The sequence below is a fragment of the Choristoneura fumiferana genome, chromosome 3 (genome assembly GCF_025370935.1).
Source record: "Choristoneura fumiferana chromosome 3, NRCan_CFum_1, whole genome shotgun sequence".
Lineage (NCBI taxonomy): Eukaryota > Metazoa > Arthropoda > Insecta > Lepidoptera > Tortricidae > Choristoneura > Choristoneura fumiferana.
In genome coordinates this window covers 12,010,018-12,031,520 of record NC_133474.1, presented here as the reverse complement: position 1 = coordinate 12,031,520, position 21,503 = coordinate 12,010,018, and the positions used below count along the sequence as shown (strand labels likewise).

At 36.3% G+C, this 21,503-nt stretch overlaps 2 protein-coding genes across 2 annotated transcripts in view; one reads left to right on the top strand and one right to left on the bottom strand.

The window, feature by feature from the left end:
* Positions 1–21,503, bottom strand: part of TrissinR (Trissin receptor) — a 112,211-nt gene that overhangs the window by 77,984 nt on the left and 12,724 nt on the right. The gene's annotated exons all lie outside the window — the stretch shown is intronic.
* Positions 17,296–17,760, top strand: LOC141426101 (uncharacterized). The gene has a single exon (XM_074084965.1). The coding sequence runs from the start codon at positions 17,296–17,298 to the stop codon at positions 17,758–17,760; it is 465 nt and encodes a 154-aa protein (XP_073941066.1).

Here is a 21,503-nt window from a genome sequence, read left to right as displayed (position 1 = left end):
AAAACGGCTGGACGGATTTGGATGAAAATTGGTATGTAGATAGTTGGACATCTGGAATAAAACATAGGCTACTTTTTTTCCCGATATTCCCACGGGATAGGGATAAAATCTCGAAATAACAACCACTGAGCTTAGAGTAATGAAATTATTTTTTTAAATAATTATATAAAACTAGAATCACTTTCCTTTGCCTGCCTGTAACTCCGTATGATTGTCCCTGCCACTCACTGCAATTCAGCACACCCTAAGAGTTGGTGCATCGCTGCAGAGGAGTGACTGGCAAACAATCTAGCACTGAACCACAACTGACACCACCTAATTTACAGGGCAGCTCCGTACGGCTTCAACTTTCACAAGCTCCGTACGGCTACAGCTTTCAAAGCTCCGTTCGGCTACAACTCTCACGGCTCAGGCGGCTCCTTTACGCCCTAACCTGACACTAAGCCCTGACGGCCTTAACTTCCGGAGCACTGCATATCCTTCCTGGCTCGTCCAAGACCCTGATCGTTCCGGCGTGGAACACTGTCCAGGATGCTCGTCCTGCCGCCCTAAGGCCCCTTTTGACCTCGGCACCGACGACCACTCAGCTGGACCAGGCCCCCCTGCTGTGGCCAGCCCTCTTCGCTCCGGGTTCTTCTCTCCGACTCCAGGGAAGTGTAGGCCAGGGAGACCGAATAATCAGAACCGACCTCTCAATAAAATCGCTTGAACTTACTACCCGAGATTCTCATAATACTTTTACTTTTAATTTTGTCATACTAGGCCTGTTATTTTTTGTGTTCAATTTTTAATTAAAAAATTGTTAAAACGTCTTATTGTTTTACTCAAAGAGTAACCTACTAGAACTCCTTTAAGGTCAAACCTCCCCTAAAGAGGTCTGCCATTGACAGGGCCCTACCTATTCTGTTTTTATTGGGCTGTATTTACCATACCATCACTACCATCAGCCCTTTGCCACACTTTGCAAATGCTGGAATTGTATTATAGAGCATTTAACGGAAAATGCAGGGAAATAAAAGAAAATGTAGGCCTCCCATATTATTATTTCAAATATATTAAGTAGCACCGAGATTTTAGCGTTAATCAATGTGGATATAGGGAAGGGGGATAGGTGCGAAGTGCTGCAGCTCAAGATAGGTTGGTCCGAGCTCGCGCATTTTTAGATATTTTCTTCATAATTACTAAAAACAAATACACATTTTACACGTATATTTACGCCATAGAAAACTCCAGTTTTCTAGTCATTCAAAAATTCATGTCCCGTCGCGCATTATTTACCTACGCCGTACTTAGGTTACATATTTTATTTTTTAGAGTTGACTTTGGGATTTTTGTCTATTGAACGAACTACAAGTACTTAGGTAATTATTGTGTTTCTACAGTAGGTTTTATAGAATAATTCCTCAAATATCATACATCTGAATTTTAAACTAAAGCTTTTCTAGTAAATGTTGATACAGCAAGAAATTATATGAACGCAATAAATGCGCTAAAAGCTCGGCACGCCCTTAAGTAATTTTTTCTCAAGCCGTTACAATTTGAGTCCCTAACTGGCTTTAAAAGTTATGCTTATATTCAGTACATACCTATACGGCGCAATTTTGACGGGTTATTGAAAATTAGCCTAGAACAACAAAAACAAACAATCCAGCCTAATGTTGTTTTCAAATTCAAATTTCAAATCATTTATTCAGTAAATAGGCCGCAATGGGCACTTTTACACGTCATTTTTTAAACTACCAGCGCTTTCAGAAAGACCATCATTGCCAAGAAGAATGCGCCGCAAGAAACTTGGCAGAAAGTCATTTTTTCAACATAAAATAATTACAAATAAAATACTTGAAAACTACAGTGTACAATTAAATTAAAAAAAATACAAAAAACAAGGATGTATGGGGTCCCTTAGTTACAAAACTAAACACTAACTATTATCTACGTTCAGTGGAAGTGTGGACTGCTTCCACCGTCATAAATAAAAAAAATATATATAATCTAATTCTGAAATTTACATTTCAGGTCAAGTAACCATTAAAAATACAAACTGAAATACAGATGCACAGAAAAACAGAAAAATAAGACCATCACTGGGAATCGAACCCAGGTCCTCGGTAATCCGTACCGCGTGCTATACCGCTACACCACTGATGGTCAACGGTACCGACACGAATTTCTCTATGCACCTCATATCTCAGCTTGTGTTTCTTACTTAGTCACTTAAGCAGCGACGCTAGCGACATCTATGCCGTAAGCCCTCAAACTTTTTTGGCATTCCTTTGGAACTAACCGCTCACCCGGACAAGAGATATCGTTTCTAAGCAATCAAATTAAGATTGGTTTTTTGGAATCTTTTTGTATTTTTTATTTCAATTCCAAATTTTTACTTTTACGGTCATCCCGTAAAACCGAAATTGAAAATACAAACTGAAATACAGATGCACAGAAAAACAGAAAAATAAGACCATCACTGGGAATCGAACCCAGGTCCTCGGTAATCCGTACCGCGTGCCATCAGTGGTGTAGCGGTATAGCATGGTCTTACTCTTTATAGCATGGTCTCTCTAGCATGGTTTTACTAACTCTAAAACTGTAAATATTTCAGGATTTATTTCAGGGCCATCGTGTAGAACCCTTTACGAGTAGGTTAGGTTAGTTTTATAAAAATCCTGAAATATGTACAGTTTCAGAAATATTAAACTGTTGGACAATGAAAAGTTGCGAAAGGAAACAGGTTGCCAAACGTTATTCGCCGAAACATTAGTAAACCGAGAGAGAGGCCACAAAACGACTTAATATATTAATTTATCTGACTCGGTATTTTTTCTGCTTGTTATTGAGAAATCAAAATTATTGTTTGTAAAAAGGTTACTTACTATTTCTACCGACTTAGTTACCATGACGTAATATGGGATAACAATAACACAAATTATTATGAAATAATATGTTTCCAATCTTTTTTCAAATAATTAAGTGAATGGGCGAGGGAATAAATTGCTCTGAAAAATGATTAAATGTGTAGCAATTATAATGTATTTTATTTATTTAATGAGTCATGAAATCTAATTAACCTACCAGCTCAGCTAAAGGCTATTTCTGGCACCTTTTAATTTTTTCGATTTAACTTACTGAAGGTTAATGTTAAACCCGTGTTTCTAACTGAAAACATCCGTTCTACAATTAATAGCGCTTTCGGCAACCTCGTTAAATGTTTATGTTTAATAGCATAAAGATAACACACCTATCTAGTGGGCGCCGGACAACACAGCGGAGGAATAAAAAAAAACAAACGGTCATAATGGGAAACAAAAATAACTCGTCGTTTACAATGCACGGGCCATTAATTTGAAATGTATACAGAATAACAGACACGCAGTCACGAGGAAGATGTTTTGCGCGCTTCCCTACTTACTATGCCGGGCATCAACTACCGCGTGCCAGTCCTAAAACGTCAAAAAAAATGGTTTATTTCATTCCTGTAGATTTATATGTAACTGGCTTGTCCCGCAAAATGACGTTCCATTCCTGGGAAGTTTTTCCGGGCTGGAAATGTTACCGTCCAGATTGCTGGCAGTGGGAACTTATACAAGTTAAATAGCACTGCAAAATCGTGGCCATACCGGAACTTTTTTCTGAAAGTTTGTTACACTCCCTCCAGTATTGCTCTAGTACTACAGTGCTTTCATTCTAGCATGGTGCACGTTTCGTTTTACTCAAAAAAAAGTATAATTCAGTTGTAGCCTAAATATGACTGGTGTAAAATATTTGGACATAAAGAACTATGTTTTACGAAATAAGCATAAGCTATCAGATTATTATAATCAATTAATTAATTAATTAAATTCGAAGCACAATTGAATGCATGAAACGTAACACCAGAGACTCGTTTAGTGATGGGACCTAATGGAATCTTGAGTTATATCGGTACTTATTAATTGGTAAGTAACGAATATTCTTGTAAACTCCGTTTAGCCTTACTTAAGTGGCAAATAATATTCCAACCTAGAATTTCACCAATATAGTACATTACTGCAGAGGCCGTGACGTAAGGGATTGATGAACGAGTTTGGGATAAAACAAGTCCAGGAATCCCTGTTCTGGCCGAGGTTTGTATAGTGCTTTTCTCAAACAATGTTAGGAAATATTCCATCCATCCAATCCCATCCTATCCCATCCCATCCATCCATCCATGTATCGCATCGCATCGCATCGCAATATCGCAAATGCTTACAGAGTTTAGTGATGGTTGGCTGTTCTTAATTTTTCCTTTGTCAGTTTAATGTCAGTAAGCGAATTTAAAAAGTTAAAGCAGCGGACAGTAATGGTTTTTCATATATTCATTATGGCCTAGACCAAGAAGTTATGTCGGGAGCTAAATGAGAAACTTCATGTCTCCATTAACGCATACATTTCCGAGCATGTTTGAGAAAATATGGCTTAATTTATCCATAAAACCCTTAATTATATTCTCCACACTTTTATCACGTGTTTGCCCGAACGAAAAATAACATTAATGGACCCTTTGTTTATTGTTTTAAATATACTATTCAAATTTAACCACACAACATAGGTAATCCTATTTGAATATGCAAAAGTTTTAATTTGATTATATGATATCTAAATTCTCGAGTGTACACACTTTTGTTCATGTTTTATTAACTCCCGACGCGAAATGAGGGATGTTATAAGTTTGACCGCTATGTGTGTCTGTCTGTCTGTGTCTCTGTCTGTGGCACCGTAGCTCTTAAACGAGTCGACCGATTTGAATGCAGTTTTTTCTTTGAAATCTGGTTTTCTAGCGATAGTTCGATGGTCCTATATATAAGGGCCAGTGTTTTTTTTTCAATTTTGAGTTATGTGCGTTATAGGTATTTAAAAACTATACATATTTTGATAGTGGATTAAAAAAACATTGTTATTCAATTATTTTTCGAGTTATCGTCCAAGTAAAATGGCCAAACTAGATGCAATGTTAACGTAAAAAGGCTAAACGTACGTTTGATACTTTTACGCGGTAATTCCCGGGCGGTTTTTTTTTAATCTGTGGATATAACTGCCATTTAGGTACTTGTACGTCAAGCTGAACTCCGCTACTCCAACGCTACATCGTAATGTGATTGTATTACTTTTTTTATTTATTTCCACAAGTATCTTGGGTAACGTATTTTTTACCAAAGATTTTAAAGTTGAACGCGTATATGAGCCAAAGTAGCAAATATAGATCTTTTTACTGTATTTCTGAACACAAGTGTATTTCCCGGAAATTCACGTACCTATATGGGCGTATGTACAATAACTTTTAATGGAAAAATATTTTATTAAAATTTATTCATTGTGGTTGAAGGACAGAGTACTATTAGCTAGTGTGCCAAATTTTAGAAGTCTCGCATACTTACACCATCTCTGAGTTACGACAGTTTTTGACTTTGAAAGCCCGTCCTGTAAAGTAAGGATTTTACACTTAAGCCCTTGTATGTAGGACCCATCGAGTTTTTAGACATTTTTCATCAAAATCCGTTCAGCCATATTTGAGATATTGAACTTTGAAGTGACAAAGTCGAGGGTTTTCCAACTTTTTATTGGTTAGGTTATAATTGAATTATCTTCACCCAATAAAAAAAAATATTCAGTTACAGCTTAATAAATATGTATGAGACTATTACGACACCATAAACTCGTGAGTCTTTTTTCCAGAGAGCGAGTTTAATTATAGGGTGGAACTCATGGCCGTGTTAGTGTGGCTGCCAGCGAACCCATGTCGTGCCAAAATGTATATTGGCAAAGGAATACCCTTTATGAAAATCTGTATCACAAGTTAACTTCGAAGGGACTGTCATATTATAGTGCCTTAATTTTAACGTTACTGAGACAGACATAGTAAGTTTAGACATGGATTTTCAGTTGTGTGTTGTTTTGTATATTGCATTGCAGTTTTGAAGTGCTATTGAAATGTCTATTCGAGGATTGTTACGCAGGTTAGAGTGTGTGTGAAGACAGTAAATAGGAAGATTTTTTAGTAAATCTGTATTTATTTAGAGTTAAATAGTAATTAAGATACGTCACATCTGACTTAATATTTTTTTTAGAGAAAGATGCAAATTCCTACGTATGAACACTTCCCAATTTAAAAATTAATTCACTTTAATTTCTTGATCATTGTAAATTACATTAAGTTGATACTACATTATATGTTCGATCTTTTTCGTAGACTATCTTATGTTATTTTTTTAAACAAAATATTACACTTTCTGTTTTTCTACCTAGCGTTATGCTTAACATTCCAATAGGAGTTTACGTTTCGACAATTAATTCATTGCACTAAAATAAAAACACCAACTGTCATTCTCCAAAAGAATAGGTATAGGTTAGGAGAAACTCGGATATATAGTACCACTTTTTATTTTGACGTCAATATTTCATTTACAAACAGACTTACCTACACATATGAATAACTTGCAATTATAAGTCAATACTTTGGCGTGCTTTGGCTATCACATATAAAAAAATGAGGTTTAGATTGCAGTAAAGGTAGCCAAAAATGTATTTGTTCGGAGATCTGCTAAAGGCACAATTTAGGCAACTAGTCATTTAAGTTGTACCAGTAACAAAAACAATATTTATTTATATGAAAATGTTTATTTTCGGTGTCAACCAACCTTACTCAACCGTGTCATTTGTCTATGCAAGCAGATCTCTAAAATACAAAAATAAGTATTTTATTATTATTACACTAAGAAAAAAACGGCTAACAAAGTCACAATAAACGCTTTGCCATTTTTTTGTTGTTGTGAACACTATAAGTGTTGTCATAATAAAAAGCCAACTTACCTAAGTTGGCTAAATGGTGGTATAAAAACGCTGTACAAGTACCTACTTGTACAGCGTTTTTATTGTCAAGCGTTTACTGTGTTGTAAACAACTTGCACTTTGCTACGGTAAAAACATTTTTTGGGTTAGTTGGTTTGACAACAGTATTTTGCAGTCGTAACACGGTTAAACATTAAGTAATAAAGAATCAAAACGACTTTCTAACAAAGTAACATTGTATCAGAGTAAACAGTTATATTGTCAAATTGACATGTACAAAATTACTATTAATACAATAACAAAGGTAATTTCTTAACAAAGTACCTTTGCTCCAGAATAAATAGTAATATATTGTCAAATTGGCATGTACAAAATTATTATTAATACAATGACAAAGGTAATTTCTTAACAAAGTACCTTTGCTCCAGAATAAATAGTAATGTTGTCAAATTGGCAATGTACGAATTAACTATGTTGGAATAACAAAACGCGGGTTATGAAGCGGTAGCGGGGAGGGGTACAATGTTGTCGCTGTCTCATCAAATTCTCGTTCATTTGTAAATTGACACGGCGTGGTGAGGTCAGAGTCTAAGGTGAAACAAAATTGAAATGGAATTAGACGAGTTCCTAGAAGGTGCTGGCCTTGCACATTTCAAAGATAAATTACTGGGTAAATTCTTGTAGTATGATCTATGTTTTAATTATTTGCTCGTGTTACAGGAAACACCGGATATAACTGAAGCGAGAGTTCCGCTTGTAATATTAGTTGTACTTTGTTATGCAACAGGCCCCTGTCGTTCGGAGAGTTCGTTCGTTGTGACGTTCGGTGACAGCTTGCCCCTCCTGTCAGTCCTGGGAGGACTCTTCTCTAGTTTCTAAGTTGTAGTAGGTCTGTGATGGACAAGTTACGTTTTCCGCTAGTGACCCCATTGACCCAAAGAGGTTTATTGTTAAAAGCACCAAGTTTGATTTATAATGACAAGAGTTCTATTGTTAAAAGCACAAAGTTGGGTTTGTAACGACAAAAGTTCTGTTGTTAAAAGCACAAAGTTAAATTTGCATTGACAAAATTTCTGTTGTTAAGAGCACGAAGTTCGATTTGTAGTGACAATAATTCTATTGTTAAAAGCACAAGCTTCGATTTGAAGTGACAAAAGTTCTGTTGTTAATAGCGCAATGTTTTTGTAGTTGCAACGACAATATATAAAACATTGTAATTGTAACAATTTAGAACGTCGTTTATAAAACGTTGTTAGATTCCCCATAAATATCTGACAATAAAAACATTGTTTCATCTGCAACTCACCTTAGACGGTTGTGTGGCGTTAAAGTTACACCCAACAATATTTTTTTCTCAGTGTAAGACTAAAACATAATAATATTATCTAAGCTCTATAAAAGTCTTTTTTTGTTCCGTCGATAATATTTTCTTTGATCACCTGGGTCCGTCATCTAAAAAAATGAGAATGTATTGTTTTGTAACTGTTCGATAAATCGGTCTAACCACACCACACTGTGGTACAATTTAACCAACCATGTAGATACCTATCTAAAACAAAACAACTACGTACTACATAACCTTAACGCTTAAAGACTTTGCGAAAACAATGTAAAAAAACCGTTTAGTGTATAAAATGCTGTTGTTGTTATGAAAACTCACCTTTACAGTGAATTCTAGCCGTACGAATCAGCACGAAAATTTAGGTCAATTTTTACAAAGCCTAGGGTAATTCGAGGATAGATGCCGCGATTTTTATTTCGGCTAGTATCAGAACTGTGGGACTAAAGTTCCACCACATAATAGCAAGCGCCTTCCCCGAAAACCTCGGTACTGCTGCCATCGTGAGCAAGAGCGCACGCGTTTCGTCATAAAGTGCCAAAACCTTCCGCGGCGCGGGACCTCAGAGAGCGTGGAAATTATATTCGTAAGTATTGAAAATGTGTTCGAATAACTATTGACTCGCTTATAATTTCTGTCTTTCTTAATTGATTTGGTAGTACTGAGGCTTAGGTACCTACATGGATTAATATGTTTTTTTGTGATTTTATCATTACATTATTTAGTACCTAAAAGGGCATCCTCTGCGAAAAGTATAGTTGCCCCGGTTTTTAATCGCCGTAGATGCCCCAAAGGGCATCTATCCTCAACTTGTTTTAAATAAAGAATAATTTTGTTGCAGAGGGGCGGTAGATGCAGGGCCCTTCCAATCGTAGCAACTGGAGGTATATGGGGATGGAGGAGGCCTATGCCCAACACTGAACGTCCTACGGCCGATATGATGTTATTGGTACGACCAAAATGCCTCATAAATAATATAAGAGAAAACAGGGCATTGTTGTAGCATGCGACCAGCTTTCGAGGAAATGAAGAAGGGAGAAAAAGGAGTCAATAATATTTTGATTTTGGCTATCGCCATAACATGGAATACCGCGCCTTGGACTCTTAAGACGAAGTTTTACCAGGAATGACAAAAAACAAATTATACGTATACAAAACTTGTACATAGTGTGGTTTTTTGTATTTGCAAATACAAAAAAGGCAATACAAATAAAAACTGGTTCAATTTAGCTTGTTTGATTTTAAAGGGCATCTATCCTCTAAACCCATTTTTGCCGCCGAGTCGTCTATCCCCCACGGTAGGCATCTATCCCATTTTTAAGGGGTCAAGAAAAGTACGACACGAAATCTATACGACATATGTCAAAACAAGTACAGTAAAATAATAGATTAAGGATCATAGTTATCATGCGCATTGGACGCATTACTATAAAATTATGAATTATTGAGTTATAAAGCTTTTTAAAAAAGTGGGGCATCTATCCTGGAATTACCCAATTTTTTTGCTAGAACACAAAGTTTTCAACCGATGCCATTACAAAATGACAGAGTTGATTGCGCCACTAAAGCAAAGTCGAGTGGTATCAGAGCGTTCAAAATTATATTGGTTTGCTCCCCTATTACTACATTTATTTTAACAGTGTTTGATTCAGTTCAGTATTTTGTGATTTATATTTAAACATCATGACACAATCAAGTCACAGGTTATAAAAATACAATACAATACAATACAATATATAGCTCTTTATTGCACACCATCACATAGCAAGCAGTACAGAAAAACAGGTATATACACAGAGAAATATTGAGTTATTGAGTTAACAGCGTATTTACCCAAAAAATCATAACTCAATTAAGTTCACATAAATAAGGAAAAAAGATAAAACGACTTTCCGCTCTCATTTTTTTATATAATTATGATAGGGAAAACGAGTAGGCGGGTCACCTGATGGAAAGCAATCACTGCCGCCCATGGACATCTACGACTTACGCTGAGGATAACGTAATTTTGTCAAAATGTTAGCGCTTTGGTGACTTTTTAAAAATTTGAACCTTTTAAATTTTTTAAAAACCTCACCTAGAAAATTCACTTTTACAACATAAATTACTTGAGTAAATTGACGTCGTTGCACTTTGAAATTTTTCATGCATTGAATAAAGAGGTAGGTAATATGAAATATTATCCGAATTTTAAATGAAAACAATACTAACACCATAACTGTCATTTCTACTGAACTGAATTAATTGTTGGAGTCTATGTAGACTATGATGATCGGCGCAAATGGTTAGGTGTTTTGTTGTTTCAAACAAATTGAATACTTGTAACTTTTCCACTCTATTACTACTATGCATACCTGTAATTTGCGGATACTTATTTAGAAAAAATATTCTCTTTTAGGTACGTTCCTTCAACATTTATTTTCCCAAGAAATTTGGTTACAATTTTACTTAGGTAGCAGGAAAGGAACGTTAGGTCCTTGACAATCTTGCTGCGATCAAAGTCAAAATAATTTGAAATTTTTACCACAAGATCTAAATTATTTTTTACAGCGAAAGAAGGAAGAACCCGAAACTAACAAAACGTGTACTTTACTTGTTGGTCTTTGTCAAGAAACAAACTGAATCTTTTGTTATAGTACTGTTTTAAATTTACTTTCATGGACACTTTCAGTTTTTTGGTTGTATTGTGTCTAGCTTTATCTGTTTTATTTATTGTAAGAACGGAGATGTTTGAAACAAAAAACACACTACTTGTACCTTATTACATACGAGTACCAGCTAAAAAGTTTTACACAGGAATACGATTGAGAAACGATTTAAAATAGCATGTATTACTTTTGAAAAGGTGAGTCCTGAGACAATACGAATGTAAAGATGACAGTTTGTGTTTACATTTTAAACGTAAAATTAGACTCCAGGATTTTAACGTTTGGATGAAATTAGAAAAGATAGTGTTAAGAACAACAATGGACTCGCTAGTTATAAATGTGTGCGTGCTTGAAATTTCACATAGCGCTTGCTATTCTACACAGTGTTTGTTTATTCTATTTATAATACTGCCTTTGCAACTCAGAACTGTTAAATATTGGATGAGAGTTGTATTACTTTTCATCTAATGCAAGTAACAAGACTTCGATTTCAGATAATGTGTGTCTGATTTACGAATTTCAGAACATGGAGTGAAATCGGAGACGCTCGGTAGATATTTGTTCTGTACCTATTTCAGGGCAGTCGCTGGGCAAACACTTACTTATATATCTTGCTGTTATACATGGATAGAGAGTTGATTACTAAATACTAGTATTTGTTATAGAAATAAATATCTCTAACATTGATTCATCCGCAACAATTTGGTACTTAATACTCGTAGTAGTCGTAGTACCTACTAAAAATCCAAAGTAAAAGTCACAAAAAATTTAAATCTAAATAGGTATATTAATGCATAGGCATTAGGTACTTGTTATATCCGGAATAAATAATATTTATTACTTTATTGTGTAAATAAAATAAAGACAAAGGCCTTGAAATAATGAGTGAAATCAACGCACAGTCCAAACAATTTTGACTAGAAGCTTAAAATTTTGCACATTCCTTGTACCATTTATTGATATCTCACCAAATTTCACTTTGGAAGAATTACATGGCGAGACTTGAAATTTTAGTACTTTTATGTTTTAGACGAGATGTTATGCGTGTTTACTTGCTTATTTAATTAGTTATTTACGTTATTATCAAGGGTTAGGATGAATTCTGGTACAAGATAAATGGCGAGCAGTTAGTTAAAAAATCGGTCAAGTGCGAGTGCGAGCGACTCGCGCATGAAGGGTTCCGCACCTCCGTACAATGTTTTAAAAACAAGTAGTTCAGTAATATTTTTTTGTAAAAAAATCTAATACAAGCTTTTTGTTGGCGGTACTTTTTGCCCCTGGTTACCAAAGTAGGTAGTCGTGAAGACGAATCAAATGAGACCAAAATCGATGCGGTCGTGTCGTTTTATTACAGAGTTTCGTCTAACTTCATCATCAGAACAGCTCTACGTCAAAATAATATTGTATTGTCATCGGATTTATACATGCGTTCAAAATTTCAGCTCAATCGGTTGAAGATATCCACTTCAAATTTCGTTTTAAACCCGCTTATGGTTTTAAAAGACCTATCCAACGATACCCGACACTACAAGGTTTGAGGAGAAAAAAAACTCACCCCCCACTGTACGTCTATGGGAGGTACCTACTCTAAAAAAAATAATATGTATTCGTGCAAAATTATAGCTTTCTAGCATTGATAGTCCCTGAGCCAGCCGCGGACGGACAGACAGATAGACAAACACAGACAGACAGACATGGCGAAACTATAAGAGTTCCGTTTTTGCCATTTTGGCTACGGAACCCAAAAAAGCGACTACGGATAAGGAAGTCAAAAAACTCTTGCTTTTACCCACTTACAGGCTTCTATTAAGGAAAATAATATCGATTAACAGACGCCACTAATAAAATCTGGTTCGTGAAGTGTAACAAAATAAAGTCGCAATATTACTTCAAGTTTTCAAGAATAGAGCGTACTCCTACCTTAAAGGCCGGCAACGCACTTGTGACTCTTCTGGTGTTGCAGGTGTCCATGGGCGACGGTAATCGCTTACCATCAGGCGATCCGCCTGCTCGTTTTCCCATTACGTAAAAAAAAAAAACAATACAGTAGGAGCGAGGCAACCGACTGATCTATTAATACATACCTGACGTACCGACAATACTTATCTGTTGTTCACCATGTTAACGCGTAACCAATTCGAAGTAAATCTTTTCTCTCTATATAGAAATTTTTTCTCTGCATTCACGTTAGTTTATGTTTCGAATACCTCGTGCATAGTAAGTGAATGCTTTTGTTTTATCTGAAAATAGTTTACGCACGTCACGATCACGATATCAACCATTAACAACCATTTACAAGCTATCCCCTCGCGTCCCCGACTTCATTCGAATGTCGTAGGCCCAACTATTCTGTTTTTATCTGGGTAAGGCCGCGAATTTTGACCAATTTGGACGTTTCAAATTTGGAACGCTGATAAAAAAAAACTGATAACACCTAGAGGTTTAATTTTTTTTTTATTATATGACACAATATAAACTCTCAAGGTCGCAAATGAGATAATTGATTTAAACCCTTTTAAAAAAATAATAAAAATATATTACCGTCCAAAACGTAACGAAAATTGACTATTTTTTTTGACCACGAGTACTTAATACCTTATTATTTTCATGCTATTTAACTTCTCATGATAATGATTTTGTTTAAACGAAATTTTATGATATAACGATAGTCCTACCGATTGCGGAATCATGATAATCAAATAATTTTCATGTTTTATATTTATTTCTTTTCCCGTGCCAAAAAACCACGTTTTCGTTACGAATACTTAGGTGACGCTTTTTTAAGCTACCTTTAACGCCAATTTCGGTAGAAATTTGTTTTTGTACACTGGCAAGTAATACTCTAATAGGGCAACATCGATGAGATAAATAAATCTCATCAGTTTGTTGACAAACAGCCATCAAAAGTGACGCGGAGGTTTTTTTTCGAAAAAACGTCGAAAGTGCTTGTTCGATTTTAAGGGTAAGTAGTGATTATTTTTAACTGGTTGTTTTTTCATACGATAGGGTAATCTTTTCCATGTAAGTGGCATGTGTTATTTATTATGTTCAAAATGTCGTTATTCACCATGATAAACGATTTTTTGTATAAAATACGTTACACTTTCGTTACGATTACGTTACATTTTTACAAAATGCTACGTATTTTGTACATAACGTAACGAAAAAATGTGGTAAAGGGAAGTTCACACAGAAAAATTCTAACTTACACCAGTTTATTATTAGGTTTCCAATGACTGCACGCACAGTAAGTTAGTTAGATGGATATTTTGAAGTTAAATAAATTTTAATCTGTCGGTGCAGGGATCGGCACAAGAGAATTGTGGCGAGTTCTGTGTTCACGTCCTGCTACATGCATAGCGTATTTAAAGTGAGAGACAAACGGAGAGATTCACTTACCTACTTAGTTCATTTGTTACCTAAACATTATAATCATTATAATTTATTTCCAAAAACATCTTTTTACATTGTCCACTTAACTAAGATACTACTTCCTAAATTGGTAAAACCTGTGATTTAGGGTTTTGGCCATTTCTTTGAGGTATTTAATAGCTTGTACAGTCGAAGTCACAAGCATGCTCATAACTAGGTGGTAGGACCTTGTGCAAGGTCCGCCCGGATTGCTACCACCATCTTCCTCGCTAATCCTGCCGTGAAGCAGCAGTGCTTGAACTGTTGTGTTTCGGCGTGGTGAGTAAGACAGCCGGTGAAATTACTGGCACGAGGTATCCCATCATAGGCCTCTAGGTTGGCAACGCGTCTGCAATACCCCTGGTGTTGCAGATTTTTATGGGCGGTGGTGATCTCTTACTCATTTGATCGTTTGCCATCCAGTCGAATAAAAAAAAAACACATCCAAATTCGTTATGCTTATAAATGTGCACCTTATTGTCAGTGTTAGAGAGGCATGTAAAGATACACTTTTGGAAAGATGTTCGTCAACTAGAGGGTACTTCTACTTCCACATTCTCATGTTTAGCTCTATAGATCTGATATAGGACAGATTTAAGATCAGTATCGTCAGAAAGTTCTAGTAAAAATAAAAACTTCACTTTATTATATGACATGTATTTTTTTTTCATACATACGTTATCTAATGGGAATTTTTACCAGTTTGATCTAGGCTTTATAAAAATTTGCGTTACGTTTTATGGTAACGTCACGTATTTTTTTATGTTATTTCTATGTCACATTGGTTAAAATTCGCGGCCTTACCCATCTATTAACTTTTTAGGAAAAATAAGTTTTGGAATTTTTAAATGTTCCAACATTACAAAGGTCTCGAAACGAAACATTCAGACAGAGGGAATAAGTAATGAGGGCTATCGTTTTTTGTCTCACTAGATGGCGCACTGTTGCGTGAGGTTTTTAAGTATGGCTTTCAATGTCTGTTATTACGGGTGTGAAAACAAAGTTTAGATTAAAATCATCTTTAATACACCTTAAAACCGTACCATAAAAATATCGAGCATGCCACAGTGTTGCATAGTCCCCGTTTTGTTCGGAAAAAAGGGAGGACAATGGTTTCCGAAAGACAAAACTGTCTCAAAACACAGACATTCATTGCCCCGGAACGCATATTTGGCATAATTAATTTCAGATATTGCAAAATATTCACAAAATTATTCTAATTATAAATAAACCCGCGTAGCTCACCCAAAAACTATGAAATTTGACATTTCGGAGATCTCTAGTGGCGAATTCATACGCGATAGCCCTCATTAAAGCTTTTTATCTACATGCATATCATAACTTCCCTATTATATGTTCAGAAACGACTATCAAATGGCCCTTATTAAGAAACCTGGTATCTGCGGGTGCATCTTAATGTTCACATTAAAGTACAGTGCATCTTAATGTTTACATTAAAGTATCGGTAATACTTTTTTTAACAATGCATATCTGTACATATTGTAGAAAACTTGTGACATGCATGTAGATAATAATTATTATTCAGTCAGTCAGTCAGTCAGTCAGTCAAGTTAAAGTCAAAGTCAAAGTCAAAGTCAAAGTCAAAGTCAAAGTCACAGGCAAAGTCAAAGTCAAAGTCAAAGTCAAAGGCAAAGGCAAAGGCAAAGTCAAAGTCAGTCAAAATCAAAGTCAAAATACAGTCCATATCTGAACATATTATAGAAAACTTATGATATGCATGTAGATAAAGTTATGTATGCGGCTATACATAATTAGGCATTATGCACCAGCCACATAAATAACTATTATCTACTCTCATATCGTAAAGTTCGAATTATAAAATTCAAAACGAGATTATATTTACATACTTGTTAAACACAAGATCTGAAAATTTTGTTCTTGCTTAAAAATGTCTCATATCAGTGAATGCGAAGAAAATTTGACTCCGCCCGATATTTTAGATGCGGCGAAGGAAATGACTCATAATTGATTTCCAGCAAAGTGAAGGTCCTAGTTCTGTTTGCAGTGCAGGTCATTCTCAATGGTTCTTAAACACATGATAGAGGATTTAATATATGGATGTAGATAAAATATTGTATGCAACTGTACGTAATTAGGCATTAAAACACTCATGCTACGCCTCTTTTCATGAAACCACACTCGTGTTTTAACCTCTATTACGATACAGTTGCTTAAATAGCTATTACTGCACACAAGGGTCACATTGACTCAATTAGATTAATATTATGTACAAAAGCCAAAATTTTGTTTTCTATCTTCCTATAGAAGCAGAATGCATTAAATACCTAGTAATTAGTAAGTTTGATTATTCACTGAGTTACGTTAATTTGACCTGTAGGTACGTACAGAGTTCCATGTTTCGAATGAAACTAATTTTTCGCATTAATATGCGACGTAACAATCTCACAAACGGGTACGCGCTCGACCGAGCGCGCGAGACCAATCATTCATCTAAGTCGCAATCATATTTTTCATATTTTCCGGTATTCACGTGTTTCACCCAGGTATTAAAATGCAAATCAACTTCGCATCTGCATGTTATCTCAATAACCGTTGATCAGCGCGCCAAGCAGAAGTGGCTGTGGTTTTTTTTATCATCGCTTCCCTTTCTGAACACACAGGAACAAAGAGGACTCACTGACGTGATCCATTTACAGAGAAACCGCATCTCATGCCATCGGCCCCGAGCGATAATTGCCTGAACATTTAATAAATATTGGAACATCGAAATCATGATGACTTTTACGCTGCAGACGGGTAATGGATTTGCTGTTTTTTTTATTATTCGACTGGATGGCAAACGAGCTAGTGGGTCTCCTGATGGTAAGAGATCACCACCGCCCATAAACATCTGCTACGGTATTGCAGATGCGTTGCCAACCTAGAGGCCTAAGATGGGATACCTCAAGTGCCAGTAATTTCACCGGCTGTCTTACTCTCCACACCGAAACACAACAGTGCAAGCACAGCTGCTTCACGACAGGATTAGCGAGCAAGATGGTGGTAGCAATCCGGGCGGACCTTGCACAAGGTCCTATACCACCTGCTGTGCCAATATTTCACTCGATCGTACCCATGGATGCTCTGATTGTCTCGCTCAGCAGCAAGCATGTCGGTTGCTATGTGGACGGAGTCTGCGTTAATAACTTGAGCTATGCGGACGACATTGCGCCGTTGAGCGCGTCAGTCTGCGGTCTTGAGAGGTTGCTACGTGTTTGTGAGGAATACGCCTTAAGCCATGGGTTAAAATATAATGTAGCCAAAAGTCAGTTCATGGCCTTTGAGGCGGGTTGTAACCGTCCATCTAATGTTTCTCCGGTCATTTTGAACGGATCTCCACTCGAAAGAGTGGACCTGTTTAAGTACTTGGGCCACATTGATACGACTGACCTCAGGCACAATGCCGACATAGAACGGAAGCGAGAGCGTTGTAGGTACATTTGTCAGGGCAAATATGATAGCTCGCAGGTTCGCGCGATGTTCCAGGGACGTGAAGATAACGCTGTTCAAAGCGTACTGCACGTCGCTTTACACGTGTAGCCTGTGGGCTGACTACACACAGAAGGCGTACAACGTTATTCGTGTCCAATACAACAACGCGTTCAGGGCGTTGATGGGGCTGCCGCGCCTGGTGTAGTGCGTCCGGCATGTTCGCGGAGGCGCGCACAGCGTGCTTCCACGCGAGCATTCGCGTGCGCGCTGCGGCCCTGGTGCGCCGGGTGCGCGACAGCTCAACACCGTCCTGGTGATGATAGCCGACAAACCGGACTGCCCCTCCATTAGGCACTGTTGTAACCGGCATGTTAGTGGGATAGGATATAGATTCCAGTGACCCATCGACTGTATTCTTTATAATTTTAATTAATTTTAATTTAAATTTTCTGTAATTTTGACTATTGTTCTTATTATTATTGTATTATTTTTACTTTTAGAACTCATAAATCCTATTTTTTGATAAAATTTAATTCAATCGCAATTAATTAAACTACTAACATTATCATTATAAGACTGTAACTAACATGAAGTGTATGGGACTAGAGCCTGAAATAAACCTTAAATTATACTTATTAATATGCAAAGAATACTAAATACCGAATGAATAAATCAGAAGATTTAGTGTCATCGCTCTCTAAATGAGTTCACTTAATTCTTCAATCCACACCTATTGATTATGCGTCATTAATGAATTGTTCCGGTGGCTTTGCCTCGTGAAAAGTACCTAAACCCTGTCAATTTGCATATTCATTATCAGTCAGAAATGACCTTACACAGATTAAAGGTTAATAGATTCGATTTGTAGCATTCGAACATGGCGGATGTAGACAATATCTAATTTTGCTATTTCTGTTTCTTTGGCTAGTTGAAGTATAGTTTTGATAGGTGTTTTATGCGGCGACAGTGAACAGTGATCACAAAATTCTATATTGCTCTCGTGTCTGGCATTTTCTAATGCGCAAGTTGTCTCCACGTGGTTTCTGGAATTTTACTATCAAGTTGCAAAAACTACAATCACCGTACAACATCCCTCTCAAAGAGAGTTTACCTTGACACTGGCGAAATTGTCCTATTAATTAGGGCAGAAAAGCCATATCTTAAAAGAGAAGAAGAAGAAAGATTAATTAATACCCAAATAATTACACAGAGCGAAATTAACGGCGATAGGATAAAACAAACTTAAAAATTGACCCAAATGGCAATCCATCTCAGAAACTTAATTTTTATTACAGTCTTAAAAAAATCATTGCCCTTATTATTTAAATTTAATATCTTAATACGTTTCGGGAAAAAAGTTTCTTGTCAGACAGGTGGACTATTAAGATTTTCTTCCTTACTACAATTTCACCTGATTTCTTTATTAGCATTTTCTTAGACAAAAAATAAAATCATGATACCACGAGGAAAATATGGGTTTCGCGATTTCCTCAATGCATACTCATATAAAAGAACCTCCATTTTTACAAAAAAAAAAAAACATTTTATTATGCACGTTTTTTTTCCTTTTAAACCACACAAATCCCCAAAATAATGCAGAAAATGACAATATTACTTACCTAGCGAATGGCAACGTCAAGTGATTATCAACGATGTCTTTTGTATTGTAGCGTTTCAAGCATTTTGTCGGCTATCCTTTTTCCAATTCTGTTCAAAATTATTGACTAGGTACTAGCTTTTGCGCGCGACTCCGTCTGCGTAGAATTTGTTTATCGCTATCCCGCTGGAACTATGCAATTTTCTGGAATAAAAACTATCCTATGTCCTCTTCAAACTATCTTCATACCAAATTTCATTTTAGTGAAATTATGTACCTATAATAAAATAATGTGGGACATGTTGTCTGATTAATAAACTTTTTTGTTTTTAATTTAAATTGGTTCAGCGGTATAATCATGAAAAGGTACCCAACAGACAGCGACAAATACTTTCGCATTTGTAATATTAGTTAGGATAAAAAAAAACTTAAAGTTTTCGTCTAACTAAAACCAAGACACTTATCCCTAATCTTAATTAAGTTGTTTCTGCGAGTACTTATTGTTTTCAAATTCTGCTTCGGTACCTTTGGCTACGGCTCCACTGCTGAGGCGGAGACAAGCGAAGCGGAGAGGAGACGTGTAGGATCGACCAATCATATTAGTTGAAATCTACATCTCGGAGACGAGATGAGACGAGATGTAATATGATTGGTCGATCCCTACACGTCTCCTCTCTGCTCCGCTCGTCTCCGCCTCAGTGAAGCCGCAGCCTTAGTCTACGAGTCTGCCTAGTCAGGAGTATTCCCAGACTACGTATGCTCGCGAATATTTTTCAAATTTGTTTGTAGATCAATACCACCGGGCCATGATAACATCGTAAATTTGGTACTTTATAGTTCGTCTAACGTAGCACATTTGTTTGTACCAGCCGAAAATATCCCACGGCTATTTTCTTTGCACTTTCCCAGAAGTTGCAAGTGATTGGACTGGACCCAGTCCGTATTAAAGATTGCTTGCTCAAATTGTTCAAGCGTTTGCATTAAGTATATTGGGCCACTTATGAAAACGTTTATCGCTTTATATAATTCCGTAGGCGTATAAAATTATAAGACCCCATTTACTCACAAGTAGGTACTTTAAACCAGGCATGTTATGGAGCTCCGTATCCGTAACCGAAACTATCGGATATCCGAAATAAAAAACTATCCGTAACCGTAACCGAATCCGATATAAAAATTTCGGATAGTTTCGGATAGGGGCGGTGTCAAAATGCGACATGTTGTGACAGGTTTTTGTTTTTGCCAGGCCGAGCCGACAGAACAGCCGCGCGCGACTTCTCCATCTATTGTTTATTATTTTTTCATCACACTTGCTTGTCAATGATATTATTCCATGCCTGTACATACACTAAATGAAAATGAACTTAATTGTTACGATTTACGTGTAATTTTTCTTCTCAAGGAAGTTATGACTTTAGTTTTAAAAAGTAAATAGGTGCGTCATTTCAGACGAAAGAGGTTTCAAGTCAGCCAACGTTTTATTTTCATCTTTAAAACTTAGCTAGGTATAACCTAGATATTTATAGACCAATTATTTTACACCATAAAACAATTCCACGCATCATGAAACTTCGTTATTTTTATATTTTAAATTTATATCGAAAATACAAACTGAGACATGGATTCACAGAAAAGCCAGAAAAAGAGACCAGCGCTGGGAATCGAACTCAGGTCCTCAGCAATCCATGCTGCGTGCTATAACCCCTACACCACCAGCGGTAGCGGTAGCATTGTCTATGGTAGACGACTCTAAAAAAAAGACAGGGGGGCTACTACGCAATTCGAAAATAGAAGTTCGTATCGTTATGCTCACGCAAATATTATTTAATACGAGAGTGAGGGACGGTACGATACGAACTTCGATTTTCGAATTTTGTTGTAGCCTCCTGTATTGGCGGGTAGCCATTATTTTATTCGTTTGTCTTTATAGCGTCTTTCTTTTGCCGAGCTGTGTTTGTCGAAGTGTTTAGACACAAAATAGTTTCATTTTTGTCATTTTTTTCCTCGCAATGTGATGAAAATCATTGTGTGTATCACGGGCCGTAAGGGGATACATTACAATAAAATTAAAGTCAAGTCACCTATATTCCTATTAGAAGGAAAACTCTTTATTGTACAAAAGAAAATAAGTAAATAAAAATACAATAAAAAAATACAAAATTATACGAGTAGGTGTTTTAGCCTTACAGCCTTATTCATAAAAAAACCTTAATTGAGGTTTGATCGGTCTGTTACTTAGCAGACTGATTAAGCT

Coding starts and splice junctions, on each gene's coding strand:
- LOC141426101 (XM_074084965.1), top strand. CDS start 17,296: ATGGATGCTCTGATTGTCTCGCTCAGCAGCAAGCATGTCGGTTGCTAT.